At 40.0% G+C, this 15,387-nt stretch overlaps 1 protein-coding gene across 1 annotated transcript in view; it reads left to right on the forward strand.

Annotated features, from left to right (window-relative positions):
* LOC134195677 (uncharacterized) overlaps positions 1-574 on the forward strand; it is a 1,782-nt gene extending 1,208 nt beyond the window's left edge. Inside the window, exon 1 of the mRNA XM_062664746.1 lies at positions 1-574. This exon is cut by the window's left edge and continues 1,208 nt beyond it. Within this exon, the coding sequence (XP_062520730.1) occupies positions 1-567 (567 nt within the window). The 3' untranslated portion in view covers positions 568-574.
* The last annotated feature ends 14,813 nt before the right edge of the window (positions 575-15,387 follow it).

Here is a 15,387-nt window from a genome sequence, read left to right on the forward strand (position 1 = left end):
TCCCTTGATGGATCTGGCTATCATTTCTTGACATGTAAATGGGGTGGTGGGCCTGTCTGGTCCCACGAGTCCATAGCTGCAGTGTGGGCAGATTGTTTGAGAGATCTCCATATACACCACCGACGGGAACCTAGAAACAGGTACTCAAACTCAAATGACCGCCCGGATATCTCTGTTTTTGACTGTGGCTCTGGGTCTAATGTGGACCTGGACATCTCACTGGCGCACCCATGGAGCTCTGAAATCGTCAGCAGTGCAGCACACACAGATGGAGCTGCAGCACTAAAGAGAGAAGAGAAGAAGCTGACCAAATATTACAAACAACTCCTTCCTGGGGGAGAATCGTTCACCATTGTCCCTTTAGTCCTGGAGCATTTTGGAAGATGGGGCAAGGAATCAGAATGTTATCTACAACAATTGTCCCTCAGATCTACAGACGACTTGGGAAGACTGAACAGGGCGGAGTTTTTGCTGCAGTGGAGACAACGCATTTCAGTTCAGTTGCAAAAATGCAATGCGAAAGTTATCTATCGCAAGGTAGAGGGTGTGCTAAGAAGTGGCAAATAAGAAGTGTTATCTGTAATAATAGAGAAGAAACGTGGACCAATACGGTCCATATATCATATATGTTTTTTCAAGTGTAGTTTATGCAGAGAACAAAACTTTCAAATATTTTACTTTAGACGTGGCTGTACTAGCTCCTCTAGCCTGTAATAGTTTCAATGTTTGAAATTATACTACCATTGACAGACAGACAGACAGACAGACAGACAGACAGAATCAAGTTTATTGTCAACAATCTTCACTACTACAAACAGTTATTGTTAAAATGAAATGTTCTACTTGTAGTCCGAGACTATTGCTAATGAGTAAAACACTGAATGTCTCTATCTACTCCCAAAACAGACAGACAGACAGACAGACAGACAGACAGACAGACAGACAGAGAGACAGACAGACAAGTGACACAAGTAGCGCTAAGTACTCAACCCAGTTCTTTAGCCACTAGGCTGACCTGGGTTATCTTTTAAGTTAAGTTGTTACTGTTTTTTAGTGCTTTTTCCTGTGTACTGTAGCACCTAAAACATTATGTCATTGCCTAGCACTCTTTGTATGATAGATGAATGTTTGAAAATATATGTGACAGACAGACAGACAGACAGACAGACAGAAAGCCAATGCTCGAGTCATCTACAGGAAAGTGGAGAGACTTTTAGATGATGCTAGTTAATTTGTGTTTTTCCAAGGCCATTTGGCCTTTACTTTTTTTAGTAAAGGAGCAAGCACGTGTGTAGTTAATTGGACTGATGAGGACATTGTGTTGTAGAGGATTTAGCCTCCATCTGTACGTACTTTGTTCTATTGAATAAAATACCTTTGACAGACAGACAGACAGACAGACAGACAGACAGGCAGACAGACAGACAGACAGACAGTCAGACACACACACACACACACACACACACACACACACACACACACACACACACACACACACACACAACACACACACACACACACACACACACGCGCGCGCGCGCCGAACAGCAAGAGCGCAAGATTAGACACAAATGGAAAAATATGATTGACAGAGTTTACGGTTGATAAAATATTGAACAAAGAGAAAGAGTCATTCTCTAATTGCTAATTTGCAAATTTGTGTTTAGATAATGGTCGCTTAAGGTTTAAAAACAATTGTTACCGCAAAAATTGCAGACTTGAATTGATTCTATCAATTGAGCATGTTCTTACATTGTTATCACAATTTATGTTGCTTTTGTCAATTATTGATACTATTATAAAATTAATGATGATGTTGGATATATAATGATTAACATTCCATGTTTGTTTTATACTTTTTTAGGTAAAACATTTTCATCACTTTCTGTATCAATTAATGATACAGCAGAGAGCAAAACTTTGTCAAATAACACATTTTAAATTTGTAGTGAAATGTAGCCGTTCTATCTCTTTTCTTTACGTGTTTACTAGCGGAATGAAATATTGTTCATAGCATCTCCACGTATTTCAATCTCAACATCTACATCTAATGAAAAGACAGAGATTTACAGTCAAATCAATTTCAAACTTATATGTGCAATAGCCAAAAGAAAAAATTATAAAATATGCAAAATAATGGATAGCTGGCGTATGAGACGTTTTTATTACTTTAATATTTGCATAATTAGTGATTGGATGACCGAAGATAAAATGCTGGCGCTTTTAGAGTAGAGTTAATTTATCATAATATACCCGGACCAACCATAAATTTAAGTTCTTTGTTGTATAATTACTCCGATTGTTAGCCATTACGTATTACGCAAGAAAAAAATGAGGAGTGTTGAGGATTTGATTTGATATGAGTTTTGGCGGTTTTCAAGTGATGTTTGACAGTTTGGCAAGGAAGCCAGGTGCTAACAGCAAGTCATATGATTATCAAGTCTTTGAGCAAATAGTATGTCAGTTTGTTACTCGTTTCTTTCCATTCCCCCTGGCAATGTTGCTAAATGGCAAAGATGTTGATCACGATCTAGTCATGGATGATTTTGAACCTCCCAAGAGAACTGTTGTTGGAAAGAGGACAGGAAGGAGAGGGATAAAGAACGTGTATTGTCGGAAGATATCGAGTAAAACTAAAAGGGTTTATATGCAAATTCACAAGCAAATACTTGCTGAGGTATAAGACATTTTAAAATTTGAAAAATTGTGAAATTTTGTCAATTTACAGTATTACGTCATCGTGATCGTAGTTTCTTGAGCTCGAGGTTTCTTAATTGAACGTATATTGCCTTGTCAATATCGTATTAACGGTTGCGTTGTTTAGCTGGCTGTGATTTATAAGGAAAATCGATCACATTATAGCGGTTAGGTTAACAACCAATCCTACAAACCCCTATACATACGGTTACTCATCTAACAAATAATGCAAAGTAGAATATGTATATTTTTAATTATAATTATTTTGTAGACATTTTTTGAGTTCCCAATTTGATTTTACCTTTCATCTAAGCTCTCTCCAAACTGAACTAGAAACAAATGGATCGCAATCCGATCGCACCTGCTTGCGCGATGCGACTGGCCACGGGATAGAGAGCTCCCACACTACACTTATCGGACCGCTTGACGCACACGGAGTAAACGCTACCGTACGTTAAGGCCTTGTGCTGCGGATCGAATGCTTGCTGTGTTCGGCGCATTGTTTTGGTCTTGCTTCCCGAGGCCAACTACTCGATCACATAAGAAATAGTTTTCGCGTAGCCAGATACTCTTTCCGCGTCATACTTTCCCGAAAATAGGGTGTAGGGCGGTTGCTTTGAAGTCGTCGTGTTGCTGCTTTTACGATAAACGAACAACTGAAGACCGAATGAGCATGGCACTACTCAGTACATACGTTTTAGTTATCATTTATCTACACTGGCGGAAATTCCTTCTCTTCGTCATTTCGCGAATTTTCTTGTCATGTGAGCGACGCAGTCATGTCTCTGCGAATTTGTAACTCTCAGTGTACTTATACTGCACTCGGAGCGTCGACGACAGCCTACATTACTAGTGTCGATCAGTCGCCCTGTTTGCCCTGTCTGCCCCTGTTGTTGTGTGTGTTCTTATGCTCATGCTTTGTCGTCTCGTGCTAGCTAGAGGTCGACTCAGAGACATGCAGAGCGCGCTCACTGCGTACTCGGTGTCCATGAAAATAATGGACGTTCCAGTGTGAAGACGTCTAGGCGGTCGTCGACGCACCGAGTGCTATGTAAGTACACATAGAAGTTACACATTCGTAGAGACATGACTGCATCGATCACATGAAAACACAATTCGCAAGAAAATGAAGAGAAGGAAATTTCAGCCAGTGTATATAAGAACTAAGCAACCACTAAGTACTGACTAGTGCCATTCTTATCCCGTCTTTAACTGTTCGTTTATCGTACAAGCGGCAACGCCACGACTTTAAAGGAATAGTGCCAGACCCTATTTTCGCGGAAGTTTAACGCGGGAAAAGGGTTTGGCTACGCGAGACTACACAAGAGAGGGTCTAGACGCTTCAGGCGACTCTGACCGTGGAAGAGAACAATTTACAGTTCATAAGCGAATTCTTATTTCATACTTTGTAGACTCCACATGGTCGTCTCGAACGACTTGCAATCGCTACGTCTGTCTCACTTTCCTCCGTGTTTCTTTCTACGAACGGAGCCCATACTACAGTACAAAAAGGCTTGCGTGATACGAAAAACACACGGAAATGTGCGTCACCGCACATGATCACGAGACTCAAATTCTACAGCAGAACCATCGCCGCATGTGCGCTTTTCGCCGTCGATTGAATGTGAGTCAGTGATGCGCAAGCAATTATACTTTCGCCTTTGCAAATATCAAAGTCTACACGAAGCGATTAAACTAAACCTACACTTATTGAAGTTATTTGCAAAACTGCCTCGTACGTGTTTTTTTGCTAACCTTAGCATAATCCTCCGCTATCAATCACTTTTGCTCTGAGATACCGCCAAACTTCCCAACTTGATGTGTGACCAGAAACGCTTAGCGCCAAGGGCGGAGTAAGAGATGCGCGGACCGGTGAAGTGCTCTCTTATATTTGAAAACAATGTCTCTGTCTCTTTTGGGTATGACATGGCTACTGTGACGGATAAGTACGTATTGATTATTTCATTGTGCAAAAGTGTTGATACAACGACCTAAATTGTGCGAGAACAAAGAAGAGTGAGGAGGGTTTGATGTTTCGACTTCGCTCGTAGCGCTGTAACGCCTACTATTTGATAGTCGGATTCAACTGATCATAATCGATGTGAATTGAATCCACCTCTACATGTGGATTGAATTTATCGCAATGGTTTTGCGATAGCCCTGAAGTGGATTAGTTTGGAAGCGACGTTTACGAGTGAATCTCGATCCAGTGCTATTGTGGACTTTTAAAACAATTACAAAGACTTTAGCAAATAGATCTTCACACAATAGTGGCAACATAAGGTCATTTTGGCATCTGTTATTTACATATTTTATCTTGATTAATGTTTAAGCAATTGGTAAACTTTATAAATCCTATTTCAGAGTCCATATGTACTCAATTAAATGTTACGATGTGTTCTCAGTAAGACCAAGATGTAGAAAGTAACACAAATTTATTTAGACCACTGAAGTGTCTAAAAACAATTAACAACCTGATTATGTACTATGCAAATTGTGAGATGCATGTTTTTGAAAGTTGACCTTTGCAAATATATAAATGCAGTTAGCGTGGTAATTGTTTTTTTTCTATTGCGATACAGGTCTTGTGACCCAATGGTATAGTTCCAGTGGATATTCCTATTCTCCTTACGTTCGTGGAGGCATGCAGTATAGCAATGGAATCGCTACTGTACCAAGAGACGGTCTCTATTATGTTTACGTACAGATGTGGTTTCTAAGCAGCTCACATTACAGCTACACCGCAAAATTCTGCGTTGCAATCAACGGCTCTTGTCAGGTTTACTCGTACACGCACACTAAAGACAACAGCGATTACTACAATCCCTATTCTGGACGATCTCTGTTACTCAAAAATAAAGATCAACTATCTGTGCGCTTCTCAAGTAGTAGTACGTACTTCATGTTTTCTTCTCAGTATACTTTCTTTGGTGCCTTTTTAATCTAGATGTTCTATCAGCCTCTCTACGAATTACTTTCTACTTTGCAACCAACCAGTCTGTCTTTTCTAAACTTTCGTCATTGTTTTTCTCTTGTCTTAGCTTTTTTGATTTATTTGCGTATGCGTATTCCCAATTACACAATTTCTAAATTGTTTGTTCTACATGAATCATGCAGACGGTGACGTCGCCGTGCCTCCAATCTGGTAAAGCAAGTTATTTGATCATAATATTTACAAGATAATGTCAGTGGTAGAAATGCACCACCTGATAGTGGATGGCCAGAATCAACTGGTCAGGCTTCCTATTTGCGATGCAACTGGTTTAGATGTTAGGACTACCATGACTAGATGTATATATGGCATATATTCCCAGAAACTTTGTGTCTAGACAAACGGATGCATATATATACACACACACACACACACAACTCACACACCCACACACACACACACACACACACACACACACACACACACACACACACACACACATACACACACACACACACACACACACACACACACACACACATGTTATTTGACATCTCGCGTGTATAGCAATGCAGATAATTTGTGATTCTCGATGGACAAGCGCAGCAAAAGTTTACGAGTTTGCGTGAGAACGTGCGTGATTGTGTGTGTGTGTGCGTGTGGGTGTGTGTGGGTGTGTGTGTATATGTGAGTGTGCATGAAATGTGTTTCCTTGTACTTGTTCTAACGCTAAATCATATGAGGTGTTTCCATTAGTGTAATATAAAGCAAAACGTTGCGTTAGGATCTCGGAGATGGCTGCAAATCCCTAACTATAATTGCATATCTGAATACTTAATTTACTTAAGGTGTTACCGCGCAGGTGAGGAGTGTTAACACGTGATCTGACAAGCCATACGTATTGACCGTAGGTATAGAAACAGATCCACATATAAAGTTTCGAAGGGAGTTCCTAAAAAGGTAAAAGCAGTTGACCTAAATGAAGACTTCTACTGGCATTCATTATACGCTACAAATGTTGCAATATTACAAAATGTCAAATGTCAATTAATTATTATTTCTATATACACAAGTTAATTCTAGTCTAAAAGACTTTGACTTAATATTAGGTCCACTTTTGTTCAATTTTGTCTATTCCACTTGGTGATGTTGTTATATTGCAAATAAGTCGATCACGATCTAGAGGAGGATAATTTTGATCCTTTAATACGAGAATCGCTGGAAAGAGGACAACAATTTGGGAGGTGTGCTAAACGTGTAACGCGCAGAGATGTCGAGCAGGATTACAAAGGGTAAATATGCACAAATACGCAAGGAAATTAATACTGAGAAACAAGACAATTTGAATTATAATGTTCACTTTTGTCATTATTAGTGTTACGTGATGGTGATAGTATTTGCATGAGGATTTCATAATTAACGTAAATTTGCCGGTCAATACCCAGTTTATGATCGCGTTGATAGGCTGGCGGTGACATATAAAAAAGAGATAGCACTATATCGGTTCATAGATCTACAACTAAGTATAGTAGAATTTTGTAACGTTGCTACGATCTTTCAATGCCCATAGAGACCACTCTTATATATATGTAATAAGTAAACAGTGTTACTACACCATTGCTATTCGTTTTACCACATGTGCAGCTGCACAGTTACAGTGGCGTAGCTACTTGGGGTTCAACAAACCAAATTTAATTAGCATGGTTACTCATAATTGTTAGTTTAGTCTAGTATAGTGGTTTATGTGCATAATTATACAGTACCGAGATATATGATACGTAGTTAGCTAGTAAATCTACATACACACACACACACACACACACACACACACACACACACACACACACACACACACACACACACACAGACACACACACACACACACACACACACACACACACACACACACACACACACACACACACACACATATATATACATATTTATATATATACATATATATTTCTTTGGGTTACATGCACAATGGAATATTTGATGGATACTGCGACGCAAACATCAAAAATAATTTTTGTCATAACTATACCCGACTTATCTTAACCCAAGTTAACTCCAGTTAACCTTGTATGTGAAAGCGCTCTTTGAAAACAATATCTTCATCTCGTTTCGCTATCACATGTGGCGATGTGTACGTGTAGGTTCTTTCAAGTTGAGTTGTGGAAAGCTTTGATTCAGCGACGTAAATCTAGGGGCTGATCCTTGATTTTTGCAGAGGGGCGGCCAGCTAGTTCCCTTAGGTGACTCATATTGGTATGTAAATAGCTAGTAGTGAACAGATATATACCTAAGTGTGTGAGTCCACTTGCGACCTCCCCACCCCAGCAATATTCATATTAACAAAGCCAACAAAATGGCTATCACTTTAGTTCAATTAAGTTTATGGTATAATAACAATGTCCAAAAATTACAATTAATGTACAAGCTGGTGGTCGAAAACTCTGAGAAAAAGGGAGGCTGGCTAGCCACTCGGTCCACCTCCCTTGTATCAGTCCCTGAAATAGTGCGAGAACAAAGAAAGCTAAGGAGGTTAGGTGTACCGACTACACTCGTAGCGCTGGTAAAGATAACGCCCACAATTTTCTATCTTGATTCAACGGACAGGGATCGATGTACATCCAATGCACATCTGAATGTGCATTGGATTTAAATCACGATCACGCCTCCAAGTGGATAAGGTGTGGAAGCACGATCCAGTTGACATTGTGTACGAACCTAAAATAAATGGAGATTTTGCAATTAAATTGCACAAATTATTTGTAAAATAATGCAATTTGGAATTTTTTAGTTACATATTTTAGCTTGCTTTAAGGTAGACGAGTTCAAAATTATATGTGAAATTCCGGTTCACATATACTTGTATCCACGTATTTTCGATGTTTTGCGTGTTTTTTTCCGGTCTCAGGGTTAACGAAATTCAGAGAGTGATATACTTTCATAAGGCGATATCCTTCTTCTTGCAGGCATATGCAGTCGTAGGCATTGCATCAATCACTCATTACAGTGGCGGTCGGAAGAAGATGATGACTGATGACATCGAAGCAAAGTTAACGGTCAACCTGCGGACTTGTACAATCTAAAGATAACCGAATTTTAACTAACTCAACAACTTTAAAATTAAATACAGAATACCAAACTTAAACCACTTTAACTCCGACCCTAAATTGTCTACACAAAACCAAATCCAACAAACAACCACTATAGATACACGTACAAAAATGGATGTTCATATACTGTACATAGAGAACATTGTCGTGATCGATTCCACTGAAAACGTATTGCCCGTCAACAGCGCCCCCACGTTGGTACACTTAAGCCTAGTTCACAATACATCTCCAGGGTCGAAACCAGAGGGGGTTTATTGAGTTGCAACCTCCTCTTTTCTAATAGGCGTGGTACAATAATTTCATATAATTTCATATAATTAGTAATGCTATAAATAACAGCTAACGGTGACTCCCCTCTTTCAAAAATTCCGATATCCGGCTCTGATCTCCCGTCGCGTCGCTTCGCGTCGGAAACAGCTTTCATTGAAGCGACGCGACGGGAAGCGACGTGACGTGAAGTGTATTGTGAACTAAGCTATACATCGGCCAACTTCGATTCAGCGATCTCGACTGTTCTTACTTTACCTCCCAAATTTTCGTTTACTGTACGTCTCGAAAGCACGACAGCACACACCTTTCGACAAAATTAAGCGACCAGTCGAAAAACGTTGCTTGAAAGCGAACACACGGAATTAGAGGAGAGCGGTAGCTTGTGGAATTACCCTATAGCGTATATACTCAGATAACGTTCATTTTAGCTAAGACACAAACAACACCGTGCACGGCAATATTACCTCGCGAGCCCAGAAGTATATAGGTTAATTCTAAAATACGATTGATCGTCGGTCTGGAGGACACAAACCAAGTTCCAACGCGAATGGTCTGCTCCTGTTATTGGCATATGTTTTCATGCAGCAATGCCACGTAAAACTGTCTGACGATTATTGCTTCCCTTATTCAATACGAGAGCACAACTAATCCCACTGCCGCAATTGTCGCACAGACGCCAGGTAACGACTGGCCGTACTTTTGTCACGCAAACGTCATGTGTCCCTAATTTACGGATTAAATTGCTGTGAATTATATATATTGAAAAAGAACTGAAAAACGTTCGCTAATCAGTATCTGACAAACCATATTAGACTTTCCTAGTTAAATTAAGTAACCGGCGTTCTGGATAAAGAGGTTTCACGAGCAGCGTATGGTTAATTAGAAGGATACTTGGGTGGCGCCAAGCAGTGCAGAACAAAGGTAAAGAATTTGACTCCAATATTTATAGCCTTTTTAGTACCATCTCAACGAAACAGATGTACACGTGCTAACAAGTCAACCCAAGGCTGGATTCAAGTCCTCAAAGTGAGGAGTGGTTTAGATAATTAAATTAGCCTAACTGTTGTAGTGTACTGTGAGCTACTGATATTATGGGTTGTATTGTAATGTAAACGTTACAGTCAATTCAAGTCCAATCAACTGTTGGAACTTCGGATGCTACAATCTGTAACATAATATTGAGACTGCGATAAATTACTGTAGATTCTAAACCATGTAGAACGAGTGAGAGTGTTTATGACGTAAATATCATACTAAGATTGCGCTTTTCTAAATTCATATAGTTCATGATCATGGATCATCTGTCCGAAGTGTAAATACGGTTTTCCTACGTCACAGAAGCATTTGGAAAGTTCGGTGATATGTCAGAGTGAAGTTGATAGGGGAGCATTACAATAAGGTTATAGAAAACAATAGAGAATGAATCAGTTTTCCAAATAACGTTCACTAATTATTTGGTGTTGGTTTCGTATCAACAGTTAGCGTAAACTTTGAATTTACGTAGGCGAAAGTAAAAAGTGATTTTGCATCACTGAATCTCCATCGATCTACGACCAAAAGCAGATATACGGCGATGCAACTGCAGAATGAAGGCAGTCTGTGTCACGTGATTATGCGTATGTGAAATGCAAAATTCAGTCGGTGCTAGGTAAAGTATCTAATAAATATAGTCAGTCGTTATATGCAGACGCACGCTAGGTTAAAATAGATAGGAATGCGTGTTAAGACCTAACCAAGTAATGGAGGGCACTACTACATTCTTTTCAACGGCAGGCTGATGTACACTGATAAATTCAGTCAGATAGCGCCATTAGACGATAGACAATTTGCCGCTTCTTCGTTGAACTCTAGCCAGCAGACATCTCCTCTCAAAGCTTTGCGTAGGGTAAGATGCATGACCTGTTCTAAAGTTTCTTTCGTCAACTATCTTTCTAGCCATTCAAGCATCAGCTTAGTACACGCTAGGCTTTAGTGCAGCAGGATCAGGAATTTCTAGAACATAACTCTGATTGCTTGTGTAGAAGTGCGCGGGTCAAGTGGACTTGAATCAGAGACGATCGAAATCTAGCAAGTAAATGCGCTTTATTAAGATTTATAGCGTTGCAAATGCATTCTCTAGACGAATTAACTATCTAACACCAAGTGATGTTAGTTCAATTTTTCTACGTAAAGTGTACAATGTTTGAAGAATCTGCCATTTTGTCTAACGTCTACGCAATTTGACAGAATTAACACTGTACATTGAATAATACAGTCTGAGCGTATGGCACTAGTGTTAAAAAGTTTACACCTAATAATCAAGTGGTCGAGTAAATTCTTCTGCATTGTCATTTTAACACTAGACAGAATTTAACAGTCTTTTTAACACAGACTGCATTCGTCTTAATACAATGACTCACATTTGTATTTCGCGCATTATGCAGGCAATTCTGTACCGTACTGTAGCTTCTTTTGTAGAAAGAAACACGAAGGAAAGCACAAAAGACCAAGCATTATAATTCGTTCGGGCTATTTATGTATACGGAGGCTATAATTATGAACAACTGAGTTGCTTTAGAAATTGTAATTTGTTCTCTTTTACTGTCAGAGTAGCCTGACGCAGCTCTAGATCCGTAGCTCGTGTATAAGTATATTAATTTGATGAGTAGGAAACAACTACAGATATCGTACGAGCTTAATTAAAGGTATATAGTTTTTAAATTTTTTCAACATTCTATACAGAATAAATCAGCTTCACACATTCAAGACTCTTTGTTTATATACGCCACTTATAGCTATAAGAGTACTATGTGTAGCCAGAAAAACAATTGCAGGCAATGCAACTGGATGACACTTCACAAACAGACTCCAACTGCCTTCTCGACTTTTCTTAGCAAAATTCTTAACAGTAACAACGGAAATTTAATTTAAAAGAGTATGGCTAAAGTTGCAAGGTATAAATGTGTATGAGGCTGGCTCCAACGTTTTCATCCGCCGTAACTCACTAACAAGATGTAACTTATGTAAATATGAGTTTACAAAAAATTGTTATTTGTCTACTTTTCTAATGCAATATTGGTTAGAACATCATGACAGATTTACAAGACGTACAGGACAATGCTGCTATTCATCTTGCAATTACGCCACTCTTTCTCTTGTTACTGTTAAGCTCAGTTGCTTTTCAAAATGCTGTCTAGTGATTTTGCGACTGATATGCTTTGAGTAAATTCCATATTTTTTTCTATCGGTTCAGAGACTTTGCAGCGTTCAGAGTAAACAGTTTGTTTGTTAGCGAACAATGACCGTCTAGACTTTGTGGATTTTTTAGCCGTGCAGATGTTTAATATGTTAGAGAAGAAGAGAGAAACACTATATTTGTATTTCTTATGCCTATATGTTCCCATGTCGTCTTCAATGTATCATCGAACAATACAATTGACAACAACAGCATGTGCCTTGGAGAAAATGGAGAATAAGTTACTAAATATCACTTTGTCTAGTTTCCGGGTTGATGCTTTATCCAAATTTTATTGCTGTTTGTAGGGAAACGTTGGCCATCAGGGTCTTCAATGAGTTTTGAGTTAGTGTTTAGTTGCTCTAAAGAAAGTAGGATATATAGTGCATGAGTGCTGGAAGAGTATACAGGGTTAGTTATATAGTATATATAGACCATGCATATATATAGATGTAGGCGTGTCTATCGTGTCTCTAATTACGTGTGTGTGGTGTCAAAGTGTCACTTTAGTAGCTAATTAGAGGTTTACGCTACAAAATTACCACACACTGCACTTCTTCTATCTACAGTTCAGTTCTATCTTCGATTTACAATCTATATGACTATTACGCCGGAGCCTCACGATGCCGTTACGCTGCATAGGTGTCAAAACACTGACGCTTGCGCTACAATAGCCTGACCCCCGACGCAGTGTGGATTGCAGCCCAGGATGCGGTAGTACGTTTGGTTCGGTACCATCCCTTGCGGTCAGAGCTATGCACTCGTGTCCTTAGAAACTTTTACCTACACCATGGCTCAATTAAAAAGTTACTCATATTTTCTGCTTTTACTTTTCTCTCTCGCATTTAGTTTGTATATACATTTAGGCAAAATTTATTATCCATTTTAGGTTACAAAGCAACTGCAGGACTGAGTGTAGTCAGTCTGTGTATAAAAAGGAGTGCAAACACTTACAATTACAGGTTGGCTCAAAAGTGTTTCAAGGCTCGCTGTGATCGTCAAATTACATGGAATCGCGATGACATTGCAATCAATAATACTAATGATTAGTGTAAACAAGCTTTGACCAATTCCAAAATTTTGTAGTTTAGCTAGAATAACTTGAGCACAAAGTAGAGTAAATACGAAGCTGCTGAATGCAAATCGGTAGGTAGCGGAGATAACCGTCGCAGAGAGTCTATTTCCAAGTCAATATCGTTTTGTCGACCTTACAATTAATTGCTTATAAATTAATTTATGGGTAGACTTCTGGCTTTTTGATCAGATCTTCTTTGACTCTGCCATTGCTGGATGGCGCACGTAGCAAAGATCCTAACAATTAGGAGCATACGCACTTCACAACGATTTCTGGACACTGTAAAATACTAAAATGATTATGTGTATTAATAAATAAAAAATAGCCGTCACAGCCCTATGGGCGGTAAAAATTGCGCTAACCCCTAGATAGTAGCTACCTACAAGCGATAAAACGCAAAAAATAAAATTTTGCCAGTCATCCATTATTTGAAACGTAGAGTAGCTCCAGTCTCACAATCTCACTTGTAGGGCGGGTAAACCGTTAATCTAGAAACAAAGTCTACATACACGCGCGCGGCCGCTCGCACACAACACACACACACACACACACACACACACACACACACACACACACACACACACACACACACACACACACACACACACACACACACACATCTATTTGGCAAGTTGTCAATCTACTCAGCTACAGCGCGCGTTAGAACGTACAAAACAAGTGTCATATTGCTTTAGTTAAAATCTGACTGCAGCGGACACATCTTGCACTCTACTATACCAAAGAGGATGGCGTAACTCGCGAGCTCACAACATATCGCCTCGCCTTAGGGATGGTAGCAAGTTATCTTCGCGCGTTTACAATACTACTCTTGCATCTTTCACGCTCCAGACACCGCAGTTTGGATTCCTCATTTCTCCACAGTAAACGTCATGATCTATTCGTGGAAAATGACGCCACTTCCTTAACGAAGACACACCTTCCTTGACATATCTAGATATGTACGGACAGACGCACGCATGAATAAGCGACCCTGTGAGCCGGCTTGAACCTCTGACTGCAGCGGGCGCATCTTGCACTCTACTTTAGACTCGAGGATGGCGTACAGTGGCTGGCGAGCCTACGTCACATCCGCATACTCGATTAATTGAGCAAAGAAACTCCGACGCATCTCATTTCAGGTCGCCAAAGTCTCGTTTCTGGCCGTCGTATGTAGACTGGGCGAAATCCGACTCCCCGTTCGTCTACTACGGCCGATCTCGACTCTTTCGCCGTGTCTCGCGACGATCCGAGACAGGCGTCGCGTCGATCGGCGCGATATAGACGTCCATCCATCCTTCCGACAGACGAAAGCGTAGTTTGGCGTATTATAATATAGAAATAGTCAACGTCGTCGTCAACATACTACAGTAAGACTAGCGGACTGTTTAGCAACTTAATTAACTTGAGTTCTGCTTGAAGCGGAATGACATGTCCAGTATGTTCGGGGTTTTATCATTCCCTTTCCCCCGACGGTACGCCGGTAGATCAAATGACTCAATGCAGGTTCAACCGGGAACCTGTGTACGTGTCCAAAGGCGTATGATGCAATGAATGTGCCATATTATTATTTCTCATCTGCTATTTTACAGCTGCACTCCTCATAACGTATCTGCAATGTTTCACCAACCCTTGAAAGTGGAGTAATTAATTAATCGCAATGACACCGATGTCGACAAGTATAGAAGCTAGAACTATGTCAAAGTCCAATCAGATTCTAGCTAATATCATTTTAGTACGACACGCGTTGAAGAATTAGATTTCATCATTACTCTCGCCTAGAATGGGTGGAGGGAATCCGGGCCTGCTTCAGGGGCGACTGGGGTGAAGAGGATACCCGGGGCGGCAGTCTATACAGAGCGCGCATGCTCTATTATTAGTATGTGTGAAGATCGCTTCTACTTCTGATGAACTGTCTGTCTGTACTCGGGGCATGGCAACAGCGAAATTGGATCTTTCAACGGCGGAGAGATCAAGGAGAATTTGAGAACATGCTTGAAGAGATGAGGATGCAAGATGCAGAGAGCCATTTCCGCTACATACGAATGTCGACGGAAACCTTTGATGATCAAATGGCAAG

The sequence above is a fragment of the Corticium candelabrum genome, chromosome 20 (genome assembly GCF_963422355.1).
Source record: "Corticium candelabrum chromosome 20, ooCorCand1.1, whole genome shotgun sequence".
NCBI lineage: Eukaryota > Metazoa > Porifera > Homoscleromorpha > Homosclerophorida > Plakinidae > Corticium > Corticium candelabrum.